This window comes from Melospiza georgiana, chromosome Z (genome assembly GCF_028018845.1).
Source record: "Melospiza georgiana isolate bMelGeo1 chromosome Z, bMelGeo1.pri, whole genome shotgun sequence".
In the NCBI taxonomy this organism is placed as follows: Eukaryota; Metazoa; Chordata; class Aves; order Passeriformes; family Passerellidae; genus Melospiza; species Melospiza georgiana.
In genome coordinates, this window is record NC_080465.1 from 27,890,648 (window position 1) to 27,904,982 (window position 14,335).

At 40.7% G+C, this 14,335-nt stretch overlaps 1 protein-coding gene across 6 annotated transcripts in view; it reads right to left on the reverse strand.

Annotated features, from left to right (window-relative positions):
* The window catches only part of AOPEP (aminopeptidase O (putative)), a 177,549-nt gene that overhangs the window by 74,794 nt on the left and 88,420 nt on the right, over positions 1-14,335 (reverse strand). For 3 of the 6 annotated variants that reach the window (XM_058044019.1, XM_058044017.1, XM_058044018.1), the window contains exons 12-13: positions 1,273-1,335; positions 573-656 (exon numbers count right to left, since the gene is read on the reverse strand). The exons of the other annotated variants lie outside the window; for them this stretch is intronic. In XM_058044019.1, coding sequence (XP_057900002.1) covers positions 573-656; positions 1,273-1,335 — 147 coding nt within the window. The remainder of the gene's footprint in view (positions 1-572; positions 657-1,272; positions 1,336-14,335) is intronic. 6 annotated transcript variants of the gene reach the window in all.

The following is a 14,335-nucleotide window of genomic DNA, read 5'->3' on the forward strand; positions in this document are numbered from 1 at the left end:
TTACTAATTTAAAACCAGTTTAAATTCAGTTATATTCAGGTTTTTAAATCCTCTGTAGTAATTTTTAAAATAATCATCACATTTTAATAAATTGAAATCTATACTACAAATCGATGATTTTCAAACTCACCCTCTGAATGAAGAGTCAACAACACAGTCCAAATATTTTGTTTCAACATCACATCTATTGTTGTCCAAAAATCTACCATGAAAACTGTCTCTCATCTACCAGTATCTGAAAATAGTGCTTCCGGTCCTGTCAAAAGCTCTTAAGGGCTGTATTTCTCTGCACCCTTGAAAACACCCTTCTCTTTCCTCCTTAGAATGTTCCAGTTAAATACATATAGATGAAAATTCTGTCTCCTGAACACAGACATCTAAAAAGGCTATTAATTTATTGCCATTGTATCTACGTAATAACTCTGAAACTTTATTTTGTAACATCCATTTACAATCATCTTATTGAAGACACTAAGTAACATCTCTACCAAGCTTAAGAAGGCATAATCAGGAAGCTATCTGGATCTTCCGCCCTTTGTCCCATTACACAAAATGACATCATGATTGCTTACCTGCTGGAAAACAACTTCATCCTGCTTCATTTTCTTTTTGCTGCTTTTTCTGATCCTCCGGTTTGTCTGAATCCATTTTGTGACCTGGAGTTCAAAATCATGGTGCTTTTTTAGGTAGAAGAAGCAACCTGATTGTAGTTACTCAGCATTAGATATCTATAAAGACACTCAAGTTTTTTCATTGCTTCACTGGAAAGGAAAAAGCACTTTTCTTCTCTTAAGTGATGTGGTCTGAGGTAAGCTGGTTATACCTGTGCATGATCAAAATGTGAGGTGATGTTCTTCATCTTAGAGCTTTTGGTTTAAGGGGCTTTGCACAAAGAACATTTTGATGTGAGACCGGGTTGCCAAATGGGAAGTTATCGTTGCAATGTGAAAAACTGCTGGGGAAAACCTCTGAGCTTTATCCCTTGCACCTTCTATTTCAAGTAAGCGATTTATTTCCAGCCACCACTCGAACATTGTTCCAGACTGCCAACGCCAAATTTGGATGGCATGGTTATTATTTAATAAGTAGTAACACTTGGTGGGGCTTTTTTCCCCCATACCAATATTTTTATTCTTAATACGAAAGCAACTATTTTTTAAAGCAAAAGCGTGGCAGGGTGAGGATGGTGTGTAAGGCAGAAAACTCCAGGAGCAGATCTGCAAGGGGAAGAAGCGGGTGCAACATAACAGCTGGGAAAGGTTTCCTCCTCACCTCGCCGCTCACTTGCTGGACGAGCTGACACTCCTTCCAGGTCTCTCCCTCCTCCAGCAGGGGCTACACGGGGGAGAAAGCGCACGGTGAGGCGGGACGGTCCGCGGAGGATCCGCGATGCGCTCCGCTCCCCGGGCCCCGAGGCGGCAGGCGCGGGGGAAGTGGGGTCCGCCGGCCGCCGATCCCCGGAGCTGCGCCCGCTCCTTTCGGCCTCGTCCCGGGCTCGGCAGCAGCACACCGCAGCCCTCGCTAGGAAATGAAACACCTCCGCAGGGTCCCCCGCCCCCGCGCCCCGGCCCCCGGAGCCCGCGGGGAGGAGGAGCCTGCCTTACCGACGTCAGGGCCCGCCGGCTCCGGGGCGGCCCGGCCGGGGCACCGCGCCTCAGACAGCCCCGGCCGGGCGGCCGCGGGCCCGGCTCGGCTCGGCCCGGCCCGGGCACTGGCGGTACTGCTGCCAACCCGCGCTCCCTCCGACAGCGTCTCCGACGGGCCGGCCATTCATAACCTCCACATCCATGCTCGTCACGGTTTGCAGACTAATTACTAACGATACGCTCTCTCTTCGAGACTCTTACTATGGAAGCCGCTTCCCTATGACCCCTCCTATAAATATGCTCTGTCACAGGTCTTTATGGACAGACGAATGGCCTAGTGCGGATAGCTCAAGAAAGCATCAGCACCACTAACTGCTTCAACACTGGCCTTGGTACTTGCTCTCGCCTCCAGAATCCAACCGCTAAACTGCCTTGGAGGGTCTGAAATGCACATTAAAAGCTGTGTAGGTATAGTGCACCACAGCAAGCCCTTTATCGAGGTCTCGGCTAAAGGCTTTATTTATTCGACAAGATGCTGTGAGCAGGTAATTAAATTTAGGCATAGGACTTCAGGTATTCTTGCACCCTCGGAAAAGGATATTCGAACTCCAGCATGTTGGGAGATACTTATGTCAACCATGCAAAATCCAAATACTATTAAATCCTAAATCAGGATTTTATCAAGTGCTTTTGTGTTTATATTTAAAAAACAAGAGGCAGTAAAGGATAGAGTGTATAAAACTTGTTATAGTTAAAATGATATTACAAAAGTCAGTATTTTAAGAATTATTGATACTCTTTTGAAAATTATTTGTGCTCTTATACCATATATTGCTATAATCTCTGAAAGCTTTGAAAAGAAATCTGTGCTCTAGCAAAATAATAGGGCACATTAAAGTATGTGTGTAAGCAAACCCTCAATACATAAAATTAGATGTACTTTGTAAACAGATAAGTAAATAAAGGTAGATCCAGCAAGTGTGGAGTAAATCTTGAGAGTATCCTTTTATCATTTGAAAAAAAAATCTCTCCTAGCCTTTTTGTTTTACTGCCACAACATCCTTTTTTTAAGATCAAAAGCTTTAGATCAAAGCTGAGATCAAACTCAATGCTTTAAATAGAAGCAACTTCACTATGAAGCATTAAACAAAGAACTTTTTAACAGAGATATCACAATAGAAAATCTTACTGTAGTTTTTTATTTCACACTTACAACAGGTCTACTTGAAACAAGTAAAAACAACATGTTTTTATTTTGTAAAGCCACAACAGATTTTTCTACTAAATGGTAATTCTGAAAGTGCCTATAAATTGACTCTTGAACTGAGTGTATTTAAATGAAGAAAGAAGAAGAGAACATAGTTCAAAGGCAGTGAATAAAAAAATATGTTAATGGCAAACACAAATCAATGCAACTGCTTAAGCAATATTTCCTTGGATCAGTTAACAGATTAGACTCTGCATTCCCATAGAAGTAGTTATAGGAAACACTGGACCATAGAAACAATGAAACATATTTATACTTTAAGTCCTTTAAAGAATTGCACTTCATTTCCTGTCAAACGTTTTGAGAAAACTAGGGGGGAAAAGGTTACAAGAGACATTGATTTTCAGACCTGCAGATCCTGAGGCTGATTTGGGATGAAAATCCACAAACACACAAATATACTGTGTGTTCAAACTCAGAGAAGGCTCCTGTTTTCTTGTTAGTAGTTGCATAGCAGTGAAGGAAATTCAAGAGGAATTGTTACTGACTTTTTATGGTAAAGTACTTTGTGTAGCCAACATCTGGGGACCCTTGGTGCAGATTGCTGTGCACATCTTAACTTGAACATTTGCCTACAAGATGATAGCACTGCAGTGTAAGGTAAGAGCCAACTTGCCCATACAGATAGCCTGCAGAAAACAAAAAGCAGTGGCAGAAATAGGGTGGGCTTAACAAGCGGTGGTCACAGCACACTGGCAGTGTCTCTTATCAGTCAACTCTTATCTCTGCTTATTGGTGTGTCAATAAGATTGAGTTCATAACCAGAGCAAGAACTTTTGCTGGGAGGGGGAGAGAGCAGGTAAGAGGGAGAGGAGTTAGAGGAAAAGAAAAGGGGAGCTGTGAAAGAAGAGGGAACAAGGCAAAGAAAAGGAGAGGAGGAAGGATGTTTTAAGAACATTTTGGCTCCTACTGTATCCCTCCATACTCGAAAAGCTTACTTACACCAGATAAAAGGGTGAAGTCACACCCAATTTAAAATGGGAATGAAAATTACTACATTACCCTCCATCAACAGTCCTATTTGCTGTCCATGACATTGGCTGTCATACTTGAATCACTTCACAATAGAAATTTAGAAATTACTCCATCCTGCATGTCCTTCTTGGGAAGACTGTCTTTCAGAGACTGCTAATGGATCTGTCCTATAAACAGATCTGATGGGGAACAAGCATACATGTCAAATCATGTTAGGATCCCTCATTCTTGCAGCAGCAGGATTAAATAGAACTGAATTTTGAAAATATGGGGGAGGAGGTAGCACTTTCTACAAACTGGGTAAATACAGACCAAATATGCTGGACATGGGCAATGATTTACACCAGCTCTTACTTAGGTCAGACCAGATCCCAAGTGTACAATGAACATGCAGAATCTTACATAGCCTAGAAAACCAGAGAGTATTTTTGCAGCAAACACCTCTTGCATTTTACATTGAAACAAACTGTTTTTAAATTGTTCTGGCTGTGATGGCTACTAATGGTATTTCATAACTCAGTGAAAAACTATAATCATGAACTTTACATAGGTTGCCTGTAACTTCAACTCCTCTGTGCTACTCTTATGCAAAAACAACCAGTACTGATAAACTAAGAAGGTAGTTTTACCTAAGGTGAACACTGAATGTATACCATTTTGTTGGCTTTCCAACAGTCCTCAGATAATGGAAGGCAAAAAGAAAAAATGGAAAATGCGGGAATAAAAATCTTTACTGTAAATGAACTTCGGAAGAGCTCCTGCAAAGTAGAGGAAATTGACAACCAATGCAGTCAAGTCATTTTCCAAACTCTCATTTCTAGAATCTAAATTACTGAATTTTACATCACACATACAACCTCAACATTTGTATGTTTAGATCTACATAGACACCAGCAAATCTGGAGAGAAGTAATTTTCTCCTACAAAATATACCTAACTTCACCAGTACACAAATTGTCAGTTTTGTACCTTTCTACACATTTCCATTGAACAGAAAACAAAATACAGATTCCCCCCATCAGTTTCATTCTACCATACTAGAATGGCACAGACTACTTTCTCAGACATCAGAAAAAGATAATTTAAAGGGGAATAAAGAGGATCATTTATAAGGGGAAAAAAGGACAATAGTTTAAATTAGGAAATTAGTTTACTTGTAAACAAAGAATACATTTTCTGAGAATAATCTGTGTGACCTGAAAATTGTTTCAGCAGGAAAAATGTGACTTCTAATCTTCTGTTAAAAAAGAAAATACAGAAAAGTATTTTATTTGGTAGCTCACTGGATGTATAAGTATTGCTTGAAATGTTTGACTGGGAAAAAATTGCAAGGATTTTAAAACACTACTGCTACCAGGACTTTGCAGACAGACTAAGGAGGCAGTGGGTTACATCTGAAAATGACAAGATAGCTGGTACATTCACATTGCAAGAGTACCACAGCACCACATAAAAATTACTGAAAAAGAAATCCAGCCCATAACGTGCTCCTGTTAGAATGGCAGGTTCTCCAACTGATTCTGTGCAGTCTTCATGCATACAGCTTTATCCACTGAATTGAAAAATCAAGTTTTTCTGACATTATCAATTTTTTAGGAAAGATGCTAATTTATATTGATATCATAAATCTAAGAGTTGTAAATCTAAGTGTGCTGGTATAAACACAGATCAGCATGCTGTGTCTGGTATTTTTCAATGTAACATCCCTCCAGAGAAATTCCATCAAGTCAAACTTGCTCCTCCTGAAGCTATCTCTACCTCTAAGAGACAAAAACCTGTTGAAACAATAACTTTGAGGATGTACTTTCAGTACACTGCAACATGATTTAATATATTGTGGCAGGAATATTTTTTAAAGTGGTTATGCAAATATTTCCTTCATATACACATTGGCAACTCTGCTTTGTGAAGAGAGTTCCTTGGTACAGATGAGTCACTGTAACCACTTATTTCGTTGCATGATCAGATCCATAATCTGATAAAGAAAATATCTCTGACCACATGACTACGAGATCTCTAAATAATAGGCTTATTACTTGTTACTAAATAATCTCATATAACATGTAAAAGAAATAATTCATGTATCAGATTATATCATCTAGAATATGATAATATTTTCAGGGTGTGTTAAAATGCTCTTTTTTAAAAAATTTTGCTCCTGACTTCACCAGGCGTTCTCACTACTACGCAGATGTCTCAAGCAAGTTAGAGAGGCAATGTCCCATGCCTCACTAGTATGGGAACAGAGTCTCTGCTACTGGCAGCAAGCACCTCTCAGCTCAAGAGAGAATACACACCATGAGGTAAGCTGTGGTTTTACCTGAATTACCTCAGAGAGGACATAGGGAAGTGGGATGGAAAGCCCACCTCTGCACTAGTAGCACAGATATGTGAGCTGAAAGGAAGTAGCACAGGAAGTTCTTCAGGGATAAATGCCACTCCAGTTTCCAATGGGCAAATCCTCCCTCAGACAGAATAGGAGGGCTGGTGTTACTTGTGGACCTCTTGCAGGGACATCAGTTTATATTTACAATGAGAGCCATGGCCAGGACTAGAGGGGCCCTGACTCCAGCCAGCCAGTGGAAAGGGACAGTCAGATCTGTTGGACTGTGAGGATCCAATTCCCTGGCACATCAGACACGCAAGAGTATAAAGCTTTAGTTGACACCAGAGCACATCTCATGCCATTGAGATGTGTAGGGGTAGCATCCATCTCTTGTTTCTGGGGTGACAAGGGAATCCCAATACCTGACTGCACTGGAAGCTGGAGTGAGCCTGGCTGGGAATGAATGGCAAAACACCCCACTGTGACTAGCCCAGAACCTGCATGGATCCTTGGCATAGATTACCTCAGGAGACGGTTTTTCAAGGACCCAAAAGGTCATGGTTAGGCTTTTGGAATAGCTGCTATGGAGACAGAGGGAATTAGACAGCTGAATACCTTGCCTAGTCTCTCAGAGGACCCTTCTGCTGTGGGGCTGCTGAGGGTCAAAGAACAACAGGTACTGATCGCTACCACATCACTGCACTGCCAGCAAAACTGCACAGCTGGGACTCTGTGTCCCCAGCCATGAGGTGATTTGTGAGATGGAGACCCAGGGAGTGGCCAGCCAGCCTTGCTCACCCTTTAACAGCCCTGTATGGCCAGTGTGTAGGTCCAGTGGAGAATGGAAACTGACAGTGGACTGTCAGGGCCTGAATGAAGCCACGCCACCTCTGAGCGCTGCTGTACTGGATGTGCTGGAACTTCAGTGTGGACTCGAGTCCAAAGCAGCAAAGTGGTGACACCATTGACACATCTAATCTGCATTTCTCCATTCCTTTAGCAGCAGAGGTTTAGTCAGGCCACAGTTTCCTTTCAGCTGGAGGGCTGCACACTTGGAATCAACTGCCCCAGGGGCGGAAACGCAGCCCCACCATTTGCCATGGATCGATCCAGACTGCACTGGAAAAGGATGAGGCTCCAGAACACTTGGAGTACATTGATGGCATCGCAGTATGGGGCAGCACAGCAGAGGAAGTTTTTGAGAAAGGGGCAAAGATAATCCAAATCCTCTTGAAGGTTAGTTTTGCTATAAAGCAAAGTCAGGTCAAGGGATCTGCACAGAAAATTCAGTAATTAGGAGTGAAATGGCAAGATGTACATCATTAGAGTCCAACAGACATGGTTAGCAAAGCAGCAGCTATGTCTCTGTCCTGGGTAACCCAAAATGCTACTGTATTCCATACCTGTCTGTGCCAAAAAACTATTACTATCTCTATAGAATCCTGTGGCTGGCAAACAGAATGACAAGGCAGAAGCTAGGGTTGTCCCAGGACGTTTAAAAGTCACGGCACTCAGGCAGAATCTCACTCTTGCCTGTCTCTGGCTGCTTAGCTTGCCTCTTGGCTTTTTCTTGCCTCTACTTGCAACAGTAGCAAGTCAAGCAGCTTCATTTCACAATCAAAACCTGTTTCCGAGGGAATTTTGCAACACCTGCCTTCAGGCCCAGAGGAGCAGAGCAGCCCCGTTCTGTGCAGCCACCCCAGCCCACCAGCAGTGTCTGGCTGAGGCAAAAAGTGGTGAGTGAGAGGCGCCCCAACCAGCTGTACTGCCATCTGTGCCAACAGCAAGGCCAAGGCCCCCCATGAGTTCTACCCCCTAGCCGAGTCCCAGCTGCCAGAGTTTGCCGGCTGCACTTGCCTGCTCTCCAAGGTGGGGAGCGTGGCCACCATATGCCCTCTGTTTCCCTACAGCGGTTGCCCATGCCTGGTGCTGTTTCGGGGAATTTTGAGATTCTCTTTGTTGCCGGGGAGTCCATGAGATTTCACCAACTTTGTAACTATCCAACTTGTGACTATTACTGTTATTTTTTATCCGTTATTTAATTTTTTTAGTAAACTATTATTTTTTTCACTTGTAACAACTATTCGTATTTGTTTCTCCTTATTGGTGGAAAGGGGTTGAATAAAACTACCTCATTTTAGAGTGTCCCCCTTAAACTGTCTTAAACCAAGACAGTCGTCACTGACTAGCAAAAAGGAAACACACAGTCATTCCTAGGTGCTGAAGGTTTTTGGAAGATGCATATTCCTGATTACAGACAGATTGTAAATCCTCTCTATCATGTGATGCAGAAGAAAAAATAATTTTAAGTGGAGTCCTGAACAACAATGAGCTTTTGAACCCATCGCCCAAGGATCTTGGAACTAATCACTAACTGCCCTGAAGACAAACATTTCAGACCCTCATCATTGGAGGAGGAAAAGGTGAAGTGCTGAGGAGCTCCCACAATATAGGCAGTTACCTGAAAATGAAAAGCCATACACTTTCTTCACTGACAGCTCCTGCATATTGTAGGGATACATTGAAAACGGAAAGCAGCTATGGAGCCCTGTGCACAGTCGCAGAAGCAATTGAGTGACAAAGTGGATCAAGTCACGTTGCAGAGCTGAAAACTGCCTAGCTGGCTTTAGATATTGCTGAATGAGAGATGACTACACTGACTTGTGGATGGTGTCAGATGCTCTGTGGAGGTGGCTGCAAGGATGAAAAAAGACCATTTGGGATCACAGAGACAAACCCACCTGAGCTGCTGAACTGTGGCAAGATGTCACTGCCTGGATAGAGAAATTGGCTGTAGAAGTTCATAATGAGATGTACATGAGATGCACAACTCATGTGCCCAAGAGTTGGGCTGCTGAAGAACATCATGGACAGGTGGATTGAGCTGCCAAGATTAAAATGTCTCAGGAGGAGCTGGACTGGCACCATAAGGGTGAATTATTTCTGACTTGGTGGGCCCATGATGCCCCATCAGGGAAGAGAGGCAACACCCAGATGGGCTTGTGATGAAGGGATGGGCTCTTTATCCCAGGTTGTCCATAACTGTGAAATGTGCTGGGATCAAGCAGGCCAAGAAAAACCTCTGTGGTACGGTAGACAGTGGTCAAAGCAGAAATAAGGGGAGGCCTGGCAGATGAGTTACCTCACACTCCTGCAGGCCTGCCAAGGCAAGTGCTATGTGCTCTTGGAAACAACCACTGGATGGCTGGAGAAGTATCCTGTGCCTTGCACTGCCAGGAACACCACCCTGGGCCTTGGAAAGCAAGTCCTGTGGTGACCTGGCACCCCCGAGAGAACTGAGTCAGACAAGGGCACTCATTTCCAAAACAACCTCCTGGACAACCAGGCCAAGGAACGCAGTATCAAGCAGCTGTTATCATGTTCCCTATCACTCACCAGCCTCTGGGAAGATTGAACAGTGCAGTTAAAAACCACATTGAAATCAAGGGGGCCTTCAGCCACTGGGCCCTACGTTTAGCTAAGGCCACCTTGTTTAGTTAACACACCAGGCTCTACCAGTGGGGCTGTCCCTGCCCTATCAAAACCTCCATGTACTGGAGAAGGGGATGAAGTCCCCAGAATTCATGCAAGAAAAGTGTTAGGGAATGCAGTTTGGATTAGTCCTGCCTCAAGCAAAGGCAAACCCATCCTTGGGATTATTTTTGCTCAAGGACCTGAGTGCACTTGGTGAGTAATACAGAGGGAGCAGGAAACATGATGTGTACCTCAAGGGCATTTGATTTTGGGGTGAGGAGAATGTGTAATATTGAATTGTATAATATTGGTTGCTGAATGACACTGCCAGTGTACGCCAGAACTAGCACGGACAATGAGTATGGACTGCTCCAGCAGCCATGAGCTCCTGATGCAGACTGCAACCCCAGCAGTACACCAGCTCTCCTGCCCTGGAAGACATCTAGGATGGATAGAACCCACAATTATGGACTAAATGAACTCAATAGACAACTTGGAGAGATGGGTCTTGACTACAGAAATTATACCTGTGCTTGTGTATGTGTATATAGTTCGAAGGTATAGGATCTGGGTGTGATATAAATGGTAAAGAATAATGGGTGGATAATGTCCTAGTTTCAGCCAAGAGTTAATTTTTTGCAGTAGCTGGGAAAGTGTGTAGCTAAGTCCCGGATATTACTTCATAGAACCTCACTTGTTTATTGAATTTCTTGTTGAAGAAATAAAATACACCTTCCAGAGGTATTGAAATTTGAGTTTTACTGATCCATTGAAGTAGTCAAAAATACTTCTGACAGCTTTACTAATGAAACATATTCAAAACGAAAGTTCTCTAGTGCTCTGGCCATGATATGCTGCTTACCCAAATGTTAAGGACAATTAACCATAAACTGAACCATAACATATACTAGCTCTGTCAGCCAATAGACTTCTCAAACCTATCTTTCTCTGGACATTCTCATTTCAGCATTTAAATTCCTCTTTGGCCTTAGAAGGGAGTAGACAGAATATATAAAGCATTCCTTCTTTATGGAGATGGAATAAGTTTTAGAAAAATCACGTATTTTTCATGATTAAAGAGGGTGATCAATATTTCTGTCTTCAGTCTGATTCTAAAGCATAGTTAAGTCAAAAGGAGATAAGGAAGGTACTGTAAACTGAGAAATATCTCAACATTGCTCCTACTGACTTTGTGGAATACAATGAACTGATGGAGATGGAATGAAGACTGTTACACAAACTTATTTACCATCTGCTCTCAGGAAGTATTCAGTAGCCAGCATTTCTGAAGAGTGTCTGAAAAAAAGCATAGGGCTCAAAAGCAAGAACTTCCATCCTCAAGTCTAGCCAGCTAGAAACACAGAAATGCAGCAGCATTTGAACTCTCAGGATCACTTTGAGTTTCTGACTGAATCATTGGACCTGAATGCACAGGTGACAGGTTTTAGGTCAGCACACAGAGGGCTGCATGGATTTCACATACAGAATATGTATTGCAATACATCTTCCCCACATATTCACTCCTTCCAGTCACATACAAAATTTTGTAAAAGCCTGGGGGAAATTTCCAGGAAGTAAAATGTGTGTTCTTCTAAAAATCACAGACCACTCTGGAGGGTATATAGCAACTTGTCCCTTTCAATAAGATTTCTACCTCAATTTCAGGCCCAATTCTTTATCTTTCTGAACTAAAAAGATGTCCGATGTTGTTTCCTAGAGTAGCATTTTACTTCTTGTTATTTAATAGCCTGGTTCCAATTCACTCAAATTACTTATAACCAACTTGAAGCTGGAGAGGTTTCAGATAGCTCAAAAGCTATTCTTTCCTAATTATACACTAATACAGAAAAAATTTCTGGCAAGGTAGCATGAAAAATATTTTAAACCTTTATGGTTTGTTTCCACTGAGTAAAAAAAACAATGAACAAGCTAAATATTAATTGGTGCTAACTTCTGTGCTTTTCTTAAGATGTTTTTACAAGCAGTAATTAAAACTTATGTTTATTGCTATGCAGTTGTGTCCTTATTAGGCAAGTCTAAGTTCAGTATTTCTGTGTAAAAGAGGGCCTGTCCTCCCTCTGTTTGCTATGTTTCCACCTCCTGTGTACGTAGGTGGGAGAGTGGGAACTTGGGAATGTGAACTTGGTCCAGCATTGATCAGTCAGGCAGCAAACTGTTATTGTTCTTTAGATACCAAACATAACTCCTTTCTAGAATGGATAAGCTCAGTCATTCTGCACATAACACAGCTTTTGTGTTCAGCAGTGCAGTTAATAGGAAAAGGGAATGAAAATGACTGCTTGAGATTTATTAAACTTAAGAGAGATTCTAATGAACAAACACATGGAATCCAGTCCACTATTATTTCAGAAATAGAACATTTGTTTCAAATGCACTTCAACTTCTTGAAATTGTGCAGATTTACTACCCTACTACAAGTACTTTACCTCTGAGCTGCATGACACTGAAAGGTAGTCAAAGTAAAATAGGACACTTGTGAAAATCTGGCTTGTAAATGGAGAGGCAAGCCAGTGTTTCAGTAGGTCATTAAACTAAAACCAGTAAAGCATCTTTCTCATCCTTAATGTAGACTCAGGGTTCCAGCTGATAATCTCAAAAGCATTTTTTTCTTAATTATTCAATTAATGGAGACTCCTAAAATTCTGTTTAAAACTTCACTTTTAGAAATTAGAACAACAGAGGCACTAAAATTTTATGGCCAATGTTTTCAAATCTAAATTTTAAAAATAACTATATACACTCAGCCTAGACACCAAGTTACTCAGTACTATGTGAGAATCCCACCCGAGGCAGCATGTTACCCAGTTTTAAAATGTGATCACACAATACTGTGTAGCAATGCTACTTGGATCTTGAATGTCTTCGGTTTTCTCTAAATCAGCAATCATATGCAATACAAAAGAAACCTACATCAAAACTTCTAAAATTATAGCAAGACTAAACCACGCCTGAACTTGAAGAGCTCTGTAATAAATCTGGGTCCTTACTGACCTTTAATGATGCATTTTTTAATATAAGGGATTTTCTTGAACTTCTTGAACTATTCTAGAAACTAAAATAAACCACTGTTGTGTCTCATTTAGCACATCTTAGGAGGAATTTATAGGAATGGCTAAGTAAATTACAATGCCATTTTATGCTGATGACCTTCTTTAGATCAACTCAGAATCTATTTAAATAATAACTGACCTTAGAACTTTTTTGATAGCTTGTTACAAACAAAATACCAAATTCTCTGTATACTATGATCTACCTAGAAGAATTTTCAGGTGGACAGTCTTTACCTAAAGCATTTTTGAAAGAGTCAAGACCATAAAGACGAAGTCTCTCTTGATTTATCGTCATACAACTTTTATGCATCCTGTAGTACCATACACATGGTTTGATTACATTTTAATATTTTTCTAAATCCCTTCTTCTAAGAAAATGAAATGCAGTCTTGTCAGTATAACTAATAATTTCAGAAAAGCCTCAGCACTGGTGATTCATATTCAAAAACTTTCTTACTGTACTTGTTATCATTACAGAAGACATTAAATAATTTATATTGTTGACCTATACCCAATTACATTTTTAAGAACTTTAGAAAGATCATTTCATCTTCCAATCTGCAACCTTGCTAACATAAAAAAAAGAAAAACAAACAAACCAATTTTCTTGAGGGGAAGTGCCTATTATTCAAAGTGTGGTTTCCATGTACAAGAATAAGCACATATCTTAAGGTAGCTTCTATGCTTTCTTCAAATTATTTCTCAAATATAGTTCAACCATCAGTTACATTTTCTTACATTTTCTGCATTCTTACAAAATATACACAAAAATATCTATCTTCAGGTAAAAAATTAACTAAGGAGTAAGCCTCAAACTTCATTATTTAAACAGCAATATTTTGTTCTTGGGACTAATATTTAACACCAGTTTTGAAAGTAATCTAACAGATTCACTACTGAACTCTATACCCCTTTCCTGTTTTTTCTCCAAATCATTTGAGTGAGATTTTTGTCCTTAACAGATCATTCTCACTGCCAATGCCTACTAATTTACTGTATGTCAACAAAAAATGCTCATTTCACTTGTGTACTTGGTTCCAATGTTGCCATCTACCAATATGTATTTGTCATGTACCTCAAGAAAAAAATTTGCAAGAAAAAGTATAACAAACAACAAGAAGAAATAGCAAGTGTTAACAATCCATATCTTTAACTTACATTCTGATCCAATAACAATGATTTTAATGCAAGAAAAATGTTCGGGTACCCTCTGTAAAACCTGGGTGAAGATGTGCTAAAGATAATTCAAGAGTTTAGTAAGACCATTCTTTTAAAAAATATTTCAGTGTGGTTGGTTTGTTAGTTATTGACCATAACTCTTAACCTGTGAAGCATTTTCCTTCACCTGTACTTTTGTCTTAGTAAAAGGAAACAGGAAATCTATAAAGCTTGTTACTGGGGCAAAAGCCAGGGCCCTTCTTAACAACATGTTGCTTTATCACAAATCGTATTAAGTACTTGAACTGCTGCTGTAACATCCTCCAAAAATTTATCAAACCACAGAAGTACTCTACTTGCATTGATTTAGAAACCTTCAAAAATTACATTTCAGTTCAAATTTTTAAACAGTTTTGCTCTGAGTTTCCTTTGCAATCCATTTCTTCTTCAAATAGGACAATCATGGAATCACAGAATG